Below are 13,064 nucleotides of genomic sequence, written 5' to 3'. Positions count from 1 at the left end.
CGAGAGATCAAACAGTGCTCTTAGAAAAGTATTTTCACTCTTGCAAATTCATGGATATTTCTATATCGTTTTGCGGTACCCAATTATGAGTCCATGTTGTATAGAATAGAGTAACTCAAAGCAGTTTTAAGTACTGTTCTTATATTACAGTAAATGAATGACGTTTTCTTCAATTGATTCAACTAAACGATACGTGCGTTAGAAATGCTCTGAATACACAAGATATGAATATTTATTTTTGAGAAGGAAAATAGAACACTTTCAAGTATGAGGATTGTTTTTCACGTAATTTCTCAAACCAGCAAGAACCTTGACTTGCAAAAAAGTCTCATCGATACCCACTTGCTGTAATACACCCAAACTTATGAATCCAATGTCTCGCTCTGAAAAAGTCCAAAGGCATTCGTAACATTTACTAGCTTCCTCCTCAGTTAAATGACAATATAGTTTCAAAAAGTTCATCCAATCAAAAGGATTTTGTTGCACGGAACTAAGTGAAGAAGTGGTTACCTCGTCTCTCTTATATTCCACTTGCATAGCACTTTGAAAACTTTTCATTTGCATCCGATTCTCCTTGCTTGTTCTCTGTCTTACATTTCGAGCTACTCTTGAAATAACATTTGATTGCCCAGCTTCCAAAGATGAAACATATGCACTGCACATCGACTCAAAGACAGTTTTGCACCATACTGAAAAGTCTTTACTGAACTCTCCTCGGCTTGCCTCGCCAATTTTCCTCAAAATTTCGTAATTTTTTATTCCCAAAAATCGTTCAAGGTTCCTTTGGGAAACAATTACCAGTTGCAGACATGATCGACTACTTTCACTCAAAGTTGACCTCAAAGAATGTTTAGTAACCAAATAACTTACATCTTCAACAATATTTTGTTCTTCAACAGAGAAACCTACAGATCGATCATAACTAGTACAAACTACCACCACAAACTGAAAACAAAGTTGAACAGATGAAAGAGATTCGTCATTCAAAACGGAAACAACTCCCTTAAAAAATTGTTCTGATTCCTCCTTAATATCGCTTTTCGAAAATCCAGTTTTGTGATAAAATTTGAATGAAAATCCAACAACATAACGTGTTTGTCCATTCTGGAATACAACATATGCATCAGGGCCACTCGAATTGCCCTCCTTTGGAACAAAAATACCACAACGTTGTAAATATTTTCTATAATAGTCAGAAAATGAACCAGGGACATCTCTCAAGATGGGTATATCATAAGATTTTGTTGATTCCATAGAATAAGAAATATTGTCCTGTTCAATAAAGGAATCCTGGAAAATTCCTGGAATAGCAGAATGTACAATAGGCGAGGAATTAGAATGAAGAAAAGTTAATAAGCGAAAGCGAAAGATCTTCATAAATATAAATTCAAAGAAGACTCCTTTTGCTGTTGCAATGTCGGAAATATAACTAAACGGAGATAAAGGAAAGATTTCATTAGCCTCACGGAAAAATTTATAGCTGCTATGAGCTCGCAATATAAATTCACAACAACCAATCTTGAATTCGGTGCCCATATCAATCCCGTCAATTCCACAAAATTCACAGTAAAACCCAAAAGTTGCAACCAAGTCCATCAAATAAGTTGTCGTTCCACATAGAGTAATTGCAAATCCGATTGGAAAAACTGTTCCGAGCTGATAATTCAAAAGGACAAATTGATATCGAAGAAGGGTTGCGGAATCTTGTATCTCTGGAATAATAAAGGTTGTTGACTCTTTTAGTATATCTTGAAAGACACTATCTAATAAGGGTTCCATATTTTCATTGTTGATAACAGGTTGGGCTTCGTGTTGCATTCTTATCAGTGTTAATAAAGTGTTCCTCACAATCAACGGCATACCTCCTGTCTTCTTTTTCAACAATTCTACGAATCGATACCGTAAATCATCTGAGGGCAATAACCAGTCCTTCAAAGACTTTCCATCATAAGTTGCCACCTCAAGATATTCACCAATATCATTGAGGTTAAAGGGATTCAACCGCAACATATGGAGACTCAAGCCACTCGAGAGGGCATCAGTCCGGCGGGCTGAGATTTCATCGGTTCGACCTGCCAAATAGACGATTACCTTTCCTGTAATCAACAATTCACGCAAAACGCGGAAAAACTTCCGAAAAGGTACATATTTTCGGTCAGACTCGATAAACTGTTTCTCGTCGAGTTCACTATAGTATTTGGTGAGGTAACTCAGGTGGCTAAGTTCGTCTATCATCAAAAATAAATATTGTTTCTGAAATTGTTCGAGAAGATACTGGACAAATGTCGAAACGTGAGGTTGCTTCATTGCTGCGTCCGTGAATTCTACAATTTCTCGGGCGGTCATACCGTTACACTCGGCTGTAGCCATAGCTATGTTATACATCAAAGCCTTTCGAAACCTTGGAAAAGGAGCACGAGAAAAACTCTCTCCTAGTTCAAAGCAAACCAACAAAATGTTTTCCGCAAAGTGCTTCCAAGAAAAAATCTTCGCATCAATTTTTCCCGACGAGCTCTTGTTGAAAACCTCCGTCTCCTTCTGCTCTTTTTCTTCTTCGGCGAATTTTTTTAAAAACTCTAAAAAATTTTGACCTACAAAGCTTTTGCCAGCTCCAAAAATATGTGGAGAAAAGGAAGCTGAAGGGCGTATGTTAAAGTTTTTCCCAACTGGAGAAAACTGGTGGAAATAAGTTTGAAGAATAGAGTAAATATCTTCTTTTCTATCTATTAACGGTACTTTTGTCATTCCAGGCAAACTTATGCGTATCTCTTGACTAGTCATTTTCCACGCCGCCAATCCAAAATCAATGAATGAGTGATGATGAGAAAAGGGTGATGAAAGCGATGACCTAAAAGCTTTCAAAGGAGCCGAGAACAAAACACTTGGAGGAGGACAAAGGAGTTGGAAGGAGTGTATGTTTTATTGTTCGAGCGGTTGCTTTATTTGGTGATTGGTAAAACTGATCTCTTTGACACTTCTAGACTCACAATGACAACAGAGAGAAAGCAGGAATATTTTCTTGCTTGTCATAACTAGAAACTTTCTTTTACAATAGACAAGAAATAGTTTTCTATGAGTTTTTGTGGTAAATTAGATTGATGGGTACTCTTTCTATGGCTTGTATACTGTAAGAGAGTTTTTCTACTATCTTCCACACCATCTTACACGCAAACTCCTATATACAAGTCTAATAAGATACAAACCTTTTGTAAGTTACAGACGAAATACAGTGGGAAACAGAGAATTGCAATGAATTGGAAGTCTGTTAGTTTGTAACCGTTCGTAGCAGTCTATAAATACAAAAATATCTAAATGAGTTTGGAGAAGAGTATAATGAAGATTGTCATACTGACTTATCATTAAATACAAGCCATTATTGATATAATAGCTACACAAGTTGTCTATCCTTTGTTCGACTTTTACCAAGTTGTGAATATGTCTTATATAAGGATATCAATTAAGGCTTCAAATATAGTAACTATAATCCGTTCATTTTCTGCACATCGATGCTGAAAAGAGAGTAAAAGATTGAGCCAAAAAATTATTTTGCTAAAGAAGAAGCCTTTTATACTTGAGTCAAGGTCGAGTAGTGTACCAACTTGAAAGCTTCAGCAATTCTCCAACTGAAAGCCACTCCATATTGAAGAACTTTTACCCAACATGACTCTTGGCTGAAAGACTTTGTAGTTCCTAAGTTATCTGTCAAGTGATTGTTGTGGAATGACAATACTTCAAGATTGGATATGGTTTTCTTTGACTAATTAGAAGCAATTCTGTTCCACTCTCAAAGTTGTCCTTTGCAATGCAATATAAATAGAACTCCTATGTAAATAGTAATTGTCTGAAATAGAAAGTTCTTATCTCAGTGTCCAAATGGGTAGAGTCACTTAAGATGTCTCTTGTACTATCGATAATTGAACAAAGTTTTTCATCTTTGCAACCGGGTTACTTTCGTTGTCTGAGAATCGGTGAGTTTTCAGTCTAATTCACTAAAACAGAGTTTGGATATATAGTGTTGTTAGTACTTTTGAGATAGAGTTTGAATTGCAAACCAAAATACTTTTTTTAGTATTTGTTCTTACCTTTGCTATATTTTCTCTTGGATCCAACAAGTTTCATATTTGTGGGAGCCATTCATATGAATTCCAAGGCTAGAAATGCAGTTTGAAAAAAACTTATTAAAAACGAAAGGAATCTAAACTTTTATGGAATTTCAAGAAGCTAAAACTCTTTTTAAGACCGCAGTGCAGGTTCTCAAGTTGGATGAAGCCTCAAGTTTTTGCTGCAAGTCCCTTCGTTTGGTCTAAAACCGAGGAAAACTCTCTTCTATTCAGTTAACAAAAGACAGGAAGGACAGTCCAAGTGAAATGTACAAACAACCTTTTTCTGTCTCAGTCTTTGAGAATTATAATAAAAGGAGTTACTAGTCTTTTTTCAACAGACTAGAAAGACAACATAGCAGACACTTGAAGAATGTTTTGAGATATTCTTTCGGTAACCATTTGGACAAGAAAGGATATTTTTCATTCTAGTTGTATTCGACATGTATGTATGTATAGTCTATTCATTTTGAATCATTGCTACATCTCTGCAATATTGCAAAATTGACACCAAAAATAGCCTTCAAATGAAAAACTTTTAGTTTTGAAACTTGTTCAAAGGTATCTCCGAAATATTTGAAAGATTGCACTAGTGTATTGATCGAGTCATTCTCCTGCACACAAGTGCATATCATCAATGTCCAATTTCTGTAAGAGTCAACAACTCCTGTTTCTTTCTCCTCTGAAAATACTTGCAGACAATAGTGACATTTGATATTGTGGATTATGCTGAGAGAAAACTTATTTTCAAAAAAGTTCAATTCAGTCCAACTGAGTCTATTCTATCGAATCTCTTCTCGTTTTTCATCATAGCATTTAAATCATAGTTGAATTGTCTCTTCCAAGTAGTCGACTATATAGTTGAGGTGCTTTTGAAGGTAAACCTGACTGTTTAGGTTTAAAGGTTTTCACTGCCTTCTCTTGTACCATCAACTTTGAACTTTGTAAAAACCACAAATTGTCAACATATATAAGAAAGCAAACTATATAAAGTACAAAGCTGCCTTAGGGCATGGATAACTCCAAGAGAACTCTTATTTCTTCCAGTACGAAGAAAACAAAACTTTAAAAAGCTCTGCAAATTCAAGGAAAGATTTGTTTAGCTCCAGTTGTTTCCGATTCTTTTCCCACTCTCTCAAACATCAGCTCCTTGAATAAGTGAGTCATAATACAAAAGTTATTCGTGTTAGACACTAGGCAGAAGACTCTCGCGAAATATAAACAGATGGATACACTGGTGGAGGCTTCTTTTTAGATATTTGTAACAAGAATCAAAGACAACTCAAAGTTTTGTATAAACAAACTGTCTATATATACAAGAAACGTTCATTTCCATAAGGGACAAGTCAAACATAAAGAAAGAAGAAAAGATATAGTCTTATCCAAATTGCTCTAAAAAGAAGGAAAATGTCTCTTTCAACTTTGTATTATTCAGCAGAATAAAATTGTGCAGAGTCAAATTGATATTGTGATTATCCAAACTGGTAAAGGTCTTACTCTCTTAAATATACTAGATTAATTTCGTCTCCTAGTGAAAAGAAAAGAATATAAACGTAGAAATAATGGAAAAATAAGAATCTTTCATTCTCCTCTTTGCAAAGTAATAAAGAAAGGTGAATCTTGGAATACATGTGCAAGGAGAAGCGAAAGCATCACCACTTTTACTGTTGTTATACTTGTCAAAACTCTCTAGAAGTTGTTTATGAAGAGATCAAACCGAGACCCTTGTAACTTTTGAGGCTCGATCCTCCTTGTCGTAAGTAGTTTATGTATTTGTACATAGACAAAAGTATTCAAAACCTTTGGTCAGTTTTTTGTTGTAGCCTTGTCCTCTCTATACTTTCCAATTCTACGGTTGAATATATGATTTATTCTTCTTTACNACTCGTAATCGAACAAGATTGCTCCTTGAGCGTAATTTGCATAGAAGGAAAGGTTCTAGCTCTCACAATGCAAGCCAAACAGAGTTAATGTCATTGAAAATTAGAAAATGATCGTTTTACACCTTTAAGGAGTTTTCCTTAATCTTGAGTGACCAACAAAGAAAGGTTCTCAGATCGAGAACGAGTCAAAAACTAGTTGTAGCAAAACCGTTCTTGATTTGTTATCAAAATAGGCTCACAAGTAGTTTAAAATTTACCTTGCAGAGACAAGATTGAACAAACTCAACTCTGTTACAAGGCTACACTGTCGCTAGGGAGTTGCGAGGACCTTTGTTACGACACTGTTCTTCTCTTTTCACAACATTACTGAAAGTGAGACTGGTTGTATCTAGCACACTTATTGTTCCAGAAACTTTTTACATATCTCCAAGTGGAATATTTTCTTTCATAAAACTCACTAGTCACTCAAAATAATATATCTCCAGTGAGAGGAGAGAATACAAAGCGATCCTTCTCATAACAATCCAATTAAACACAATGATTTGATTATTGGATGAAAGGGAAGGCTCAGTGAGTGTTGTCAAGTCTGTGGATCTGGTTCAAGTTTGCTAGTGAAACTTTCCAGACTTTAATTTCTAAAGCAAATTCTTCGTTCGTTTTAGGTGGACAAGTGAATTTCTATTATCTGCGTTTCTTTTTAAGCCCTTCAAATGTTTCTTTTAGAACAATCCATCGATTCCTGTGCTCTGAGTTCCATGTAGACTGTAGTTTCTTTTTAGTATTTACAACTTTTATTATCTCTTTGTAGTTTATGTACTTTATGCAACACTTGTTTTTATTTCACTTTTGGTCTTGTATGGAAATTTGAGATTAGCGTTGTCGAGAAGAGAGCAAAGACAAAGGAGTTTAAGCTGTCGTTGAGTGTTGGTACTTTGGTCAATTAGTTGTCTCACAAGTTTGTTTATTTCTATCTATAATTGTTACAGAGCAGTTTTGCGTATTTATTAGCAGTTGAAAGTCCTGTAGTCTGTTGTTGAGAAACAGTCTTTGGGTTGATATTTCAAAGATATTCTGCAAGAACAAGAAACCAGTCAGACTCTCAGTTGAGTGTTTTGTTCAGTTCACAGCGTTATTTTTTGTATGTTAGTTTTTTTGCCTTCTATGTGACTCTTTTCACGATGGAGAAATCGGTCTGTAACTCTGCAACAGGCATTTCTCAGAATAGCATAGGAAAGTCTTGAGTCCATCATTGCACATTTTTAATGGCTGTTTGTATTGTTGTGCTTTTAGATCAATTCTCTATTGATTCGAGTATGGAAAACGACACGTATAAGGTTTGACAGTTTGTGAAAACGAAAGCTGAATAAACTTGCTTTTTGAAAGCAAGGAAAAAGTTTTCAGTTCAAAATAGACTCACCTTGTTGGGAACCACTAAAAAAAAGAAGCAAAAGAGCACTGGTGATAGTCATGGTTGTGTCCACCTGGTAAAATGTTTTGACGATGGCGACTGTAGATACTAGTCCGTTTTTGAAAGACGCCTTTGTTTTTATGAATTACTGGGTTTACCGAAAGTTAAGTTTGTCTAAAAGAATATGTGAGTAGTAAGAGTGATAAAGTTGGAACTAGTATTGACGGTGTTTCTGAAAGGCATCTATTGCAAATCGTCTTTGGTCCTTATATAGTTGAATAGGAGGGTAACAGTGTACGGTGTGAATGGGAAACAAGGCGACTTGTGTGTAACAGTATTTGCCGTGTTAAGAGTGCTGCTGATCTTTTTTTCTTTTCAACACACTGAAAGTCATGCTGTTGAAAGTGGTGGTAGTTGTAGCTGTCAAAAAGTGAAAAGGAAACTTCACATTTTGTGCAAACAGCTTGCGTTTGGATAGTATACAAAGTAGCTCTGAAAGAAACTCATGAAGGATTGGTTGAACTTGTACAATATTATACGAGTGCACATATTGATGTCATCGTGTCCGACTAGAGCTTTTGGTTTGACTCTGAAGATAAAGTCCAGCTTTTGGTATATAATTCCTAGAAAGCATATGCAGACGAACAAAGTGGTTTGCAAATACATTGACACGGACCATAAAGCATTTTTCGATTATTGCAGCAAAATCAAACCGTTCGTTACTACTTGAAATTCAACCAGAACAGCAACAACAACAAATATTAGCCCGAGCCTAGTACAGTATGGTATAGTCATCAATTCTACAAAGAGAATGATTCCTGCTTCTATCTTTTACTGTTTTCTTCGTTGTTGGCATGAGTGGAGAATTGCAACTTTTTTATTTACTTCGAATTGTAAAATGACAGCAACGACAACAACAACAACAAGAGAGAGTTATAGTTTACTGGTTAGTAGTACATGGAATATTAATAATAGTTTTTGTCATAAAAGTACGAATTTGACCTATTTTTTACCATAAAAGAAAATTGTATTGTCGAGTTTACAAAAGAAAAGGGTATCATTTGCACACGTACAGGCTACTCCTGTACCTTGATGTCAGTATAACTACATACGGTCCTGATTTTGAACAACAAATAGAGTATCGAGTTGCTTTATTCGTCGATTTTCGATTTTTCTTGTACCTGTTTGAGACTAATCTTTATCTTTTGATTCTTGGAACGAACTTATTTCTTATCTCATGGTAGTATGATGAAGCAACTAGTCGTCATTTCTTTTCCGAAAACGTCGACGTAAAAACTTTTCAGAAGCTTTTTTCATTGGAAATCTCAATCACGTAGAATCTCTTTGTCCCGTGATAGTTGTGTGGTATTTGCAGGGATGGGTAACTCCAAATGATCAATTCGAGACAATTTCTTCCGTTGAATCAAGTAATCTTTGACAAGTGAACTTGCAGTATCATGAAAGTGTACAACATAGTGTTTTCTGTGATCTAGAATCTACTACTGATTTATCTTGATATATTGTGTTGTTCTTATGTCGAAACTACACTTTTTGACTATTTATGCTTCAGAATATTTCCACCTTACTTCTTCGACCCTAAGACCAGCTTGATATGGAGTGGTCATCTAGTCGATAAGGATAAGATAATATTTCTATCTCGTTTTTTCTCTTCTTTATTGGTTTAATTGTGGAATGGTGAAGATCTTGTTTTTTAAAGTTGTAATATGTTGTAAAAACAGTTGAATGCTCATTGTACAAGAAAGGGGATGAAGATGATAGAAAGTAGTAACCAAAGACTGCGGGATGATGTAAATTCAGAGAAGCAACAAGATTGCAGTCAAAGTTCTATATAAACGATTTGTTGGGAATAGAAATTGAACTTGTCTTAGTACGACCTACTGGTTGTTTTCCCTTATTCTTATGAATTGTTATAAAAGACAAAAATTTATGTTTTACATAGTATATACTTGTCAATGAAAGAATATAGAAAGGTCAGTTGAAAGAACTTCAAGGAAAAGAAGTAAATGAATGCTTCCCTGGTTTCACAGGGTTAGAATATCAGACCTATGATTTATAGATTTTGAGGTTGATTCTCACAAAAAGCAGAATCAATTCTGTGATTTTTACACAAGTAGCAGCAAAACACAAACTAATAGTCTTGTTCTAATTTTAGGATCTATTTGTTTATCCGTTGTTGCTTGAACTTTTTTGGTTTTCTTTGGTGTTAATTTTGGACTATTATCACAATTGATTCAAGTGATAAATTACAATTTATTTATGCCGTACGAATATCTTGTTTCTGTTGATGAGTTGAGTTTGAATCTTATTTTAGTGTGATATCCGAAACAATTCTGGTTATAGCTGTATTGAAGGAAGTAATAATCACTTGCTTTAGAGTACTCTGAATCTTACCACTTCTAGTTAAATCTCAACGGGATGTGGCACAATTATTTTATTAGATACGTAAGAAAAGGTCTATTTGATTTCTTCCTTCTCAACGTTTCTAGAAACTGGTTACTGTTTTATATTACTTGAATTGTATACTGAATTCAATGATTTACTGTTCATTGGAAATAAAGTAAGATACCTCTTGGTATTGCTCATTTAAGATAGCATTCTATATTCGAGTTGGTCACTTGTTGATTACTAGTCGAATATCTCATCAAGAAGAAATTCTGTTTCATAAGTAAATGAAATGTCGTCTATGGTTGATTCAACTTTTGAATTCTTAGAGATTATACTGAATTTATCGAACGAGTTAGTCCTTATCCCGAGAAAAACGATTTTCCATATAGTATTAATAGTAGTATTATTACTAAGGATACAGAGGCTTAGCTAAATAATACTTGGTTTGAAAAAAACTTGGTAGTGGTTGAGTGCCGAATTATTCTTCTGCATTGCTTGCACTTTATTTGCGATACTGGATACTTTTTCTTGATCGTTTCATTTTAGATAGCTTCGCGAATCGACTCAAGCGGTGAATTGTAATGTATCTTTGCAGTGCCACGAATCTGTTATTACTGGTTTATATATTTTGATATTGACTAGTTGTTTGTTCGGATATAAATATGTCAAACTGTATTTGATTCAATTCATAACTACTTGTTTTGAAGTACCTTCAGTTATATCATTTCGTTCCAACCATGCATTACTGGGTACGGTATAGTCATTTGGCAGATAAGAATCAGGTGTCAGATTCATTTTTTTTCAAGTATTCGCATTTTAATGCGTTGCTTGTTAGAACCGTTCAAAGTTGTCTATTGAAATATAGCCCTAGTAATTAATGGAGTGAATGTGTTAGACAAGATAACGGCACAACTCGATGCATACAAAAGTTGAATCAATGTTTCCATTCAAAATCAATTGTTTGATAGTAAGACTGATATACGTTGTTATTTTTTAGGGGTATCTAAGAGAGAGTTGTTTGAATTATCATTATGTGGACATTGGGTTATCCAATAGAGTTTCTGTTGGATGGTGTTTGTATAAGATGGCTTCTTTAAGGTAGAATTGATACTTTACTGACTACTAGTTGTCGAGTTGATAAAGGCTTGGTATCTTTGCACTTGAAACCTTCCTGTTGTATGTACAGAGTCTTTATATCCTAAGCAGTGTTTTATGTGGTCTTTAGGCTCCCTGTATGCTTGATTTAGCGTCGAATTGTCCAAGATTATCTTGAATTGACTAAAATAGTTTAGTCTTTATTCTAAAAGGATGATTTACAGACTATTATTTGGATTACTTAGAATCACGTTGAAGATCAATTCATTCGAGAATCGCTGGGTAAGAATCCGAATTGCAGCAAAGCATCAATTTTTCCTTGATATTTGTATGCTGTTTGCACTACTGGGCAGGTGGTCGACCATAATTCAATTTAGGTACATTTGTGGATTGACTTTCATATTGAATGACAATGTGTTTCTGGATTATTGAGAATATGTTACTATTGATGAGCATAGATCAATCAGCATCCACCATTCTTGTATTTGTACGGAATTCAATTGGACTTTGTTTGAATTCACTGATTCCTATCAGTATTGGTGTAGCACGTTCTCGTTTTGCTGCCTCGGTACCAAGCTCAACTTGCGTCATAGAATCATTATTTTTTGATAAAGGTATTGTGCTAAAAATCTATCGCTTGTTTCTATTGACTGGTCGGAGAGTAGTCATCATCTTGTTATCTTATCTTTTCAAAAAGTTGCAATTACTGAACATTAAAAACTGAACTCTAATTGAAATAAAGTATGGCAGCGATAAACTATACTATTTATAGACTACAGAATCACCTGACTCAGAAGAAGATTCAACTAGATTGCAGACGATTGTTCACAAAGGAGCTGCAAAAAGAAGCAACGTAATCTTGCTGATACAAGCTATTGAATTTCTTGTTATGTTGAAACGTTTTGTAGTACAAGATGAAGAAATGATTCGTTTCATTTCAACTTTTATACAACTCGCTGAACAAAAGAATACAACAATTTGCTTTGGAAGAAAATGTATGATGAAAGATATAAAGTGAAAAAAGAAAGAAATGTCTCACTAGTTTAATAGACTACAGAGATAGCGTTGTGAGCCAAAAGTCTTGACTTTGATTCTCACCAGCAACATCAACGATATACAATAGTACTTGCAGAATCGTTATTTGTATCTCTGTAGATATTATGCTTTATATAGCTGTAACTTTCTTTACTAGTTTGGAAAGTTTATACAACAACATTCATAGGAAGAACAATATCAAGTTTATGATTCAACTTGATCTTGATACTATTATTCCATGAAGTAGTATATCACTCCTCATCATACTCTACGAATAGTTTTTGGATTCGACCTAATCAATCAATCTTTGTCGATCAACAGCTTGACCGCAAAGAAGTTGCTTGTATTTATTTCCATTGAAAAAATCATTGAGGCCTTGGTTTAAACTGTTAGAAATGATTATAAAAGCAGAATTTACTGTTTGATTTGCACATTTGACGACAACAATAACAGCAACTCTTAAAGGAAATAGGACAACACTTCTCACTACAGCATTGTTCTCGAAGAGTCGTGAACATAGTATTTCCTCTATAGTTCCTCTTTTATTTAGAATTGTGATTGGTGTTTTACGACCACTCTCTTCCCTATATTGTAAATTCCATACATCCCTCAATTGTGGAACAGATTCATTTTCTATCTAATCGACAAGACTAGAGACAATAGGGATATGAGCTAGTGTCCAGGAATCAGTTTGAATTCAACTGATTTTAAAAGATCATAGTTTTGGCTATGTTGAACCGAGTTTAAACTGTATTGAGTGGAGAAATAAGCGACTGTGCAAAACAGGACAATCAACTATGAAACTAGTGAATAGACCAAGTCCTTTGCTTGATAGAATCAGATCGAAGTTGTTGAATGAAGAATAGTCAATTGTTTCTTTACGCACCTTTCATTCTCTTGTTCACTAAGCCTTACCTATAGAATCCCACGAGTTGGTTATAGATAGAACACCTTTGGTTTTTGTCATATCAGTCATGCCTAGTGATAAGGTCAATTTTAAGTTGTCGAGAGAGGGACTTTAGTGTATCTTGGCTACTTTTCTATTGAACTTGATGTCAAATAGAATGACTTGACCTTGTTCGTATGAATTCATATTCTTGTTATGAATACTGTATTTGAGGAGTACCTATTATATGC

General features: G+C 34.6%; 2 protein-coding genes across 2 annotated transcripts; both read right to left on the bottom strand.

Moving 5' to 3' along the window:
• Positions 1 to 216: 216 nt before the first annotated feature.
• Positions 217 to 2,804, bottom strand: Gasu_49850 (archaeal ATPase). The gene has a single exon (XM_005703850.1). It carries the CDS (start codon positions 2,779 to 2,781, stop codon positions 262 to 264), a length of 2,520 nt encoding a protein of 839 aa, XP_005703907.1. The 5' UTR covers positions 2,782 to 2,804; the 3' UTR covers positions 217 to 261.
• Positions 2,805 to 4,973: 2,169 nt separating this feature from the next.
• Gasu_49840 (uncharacterized protein) lies at positions 4,974 to 6,674 on the bottom strand. The gene is made up of 3 exons (XM_005703849.1): positions 6,241 to 6,674; positions 5,983 to 6,175; positions 4,974 to 5,789 (listed from the first exon to the last, which is right to left on the bottom strand). Exons 2-3 carry the CDS (start codon positions 6,023 to 6,025, stop codon positions 5,629 to 5,631), a joined length of 204 nt encoding a protein of 67 aa, XP_005703906.1. The 5' UTR covers positions 6,026 to 6,175; positions 6,241 to 6,674; the 3' UTR covers positions 4,974 to 5,628.
• Positions 6,675 to 13,064: the final 6,390 nt, after the last annotated feature.

This window comes from Galdieria sulphuraria (assembly GCF_000341285.1).
Source record: "Galdieria sulphuraria unplaced genomic scaffold scaf_48, whole genome shotgun sequence".
Classification (NCBI taxonomy): Eukaryota; Rhodophyta; class Bangiophyceae; order Galdieriales; family Galdieriaceae; genus Galdieria; species Galdieria sulphuraria.
This window is presented reverse-complemented; position numbering and strand designations above follow the sequence as displayed.

What these genes read in the sequence shown, in the direction of transcription:
- Gasu_49850 (XM_005703850.1), bottom strand. Translation starts at nt 2,781, where the DNA reads ATGACTAGTCAAGAGATACGCATAAGTTTGCCTGGAATGACAAAAGTA.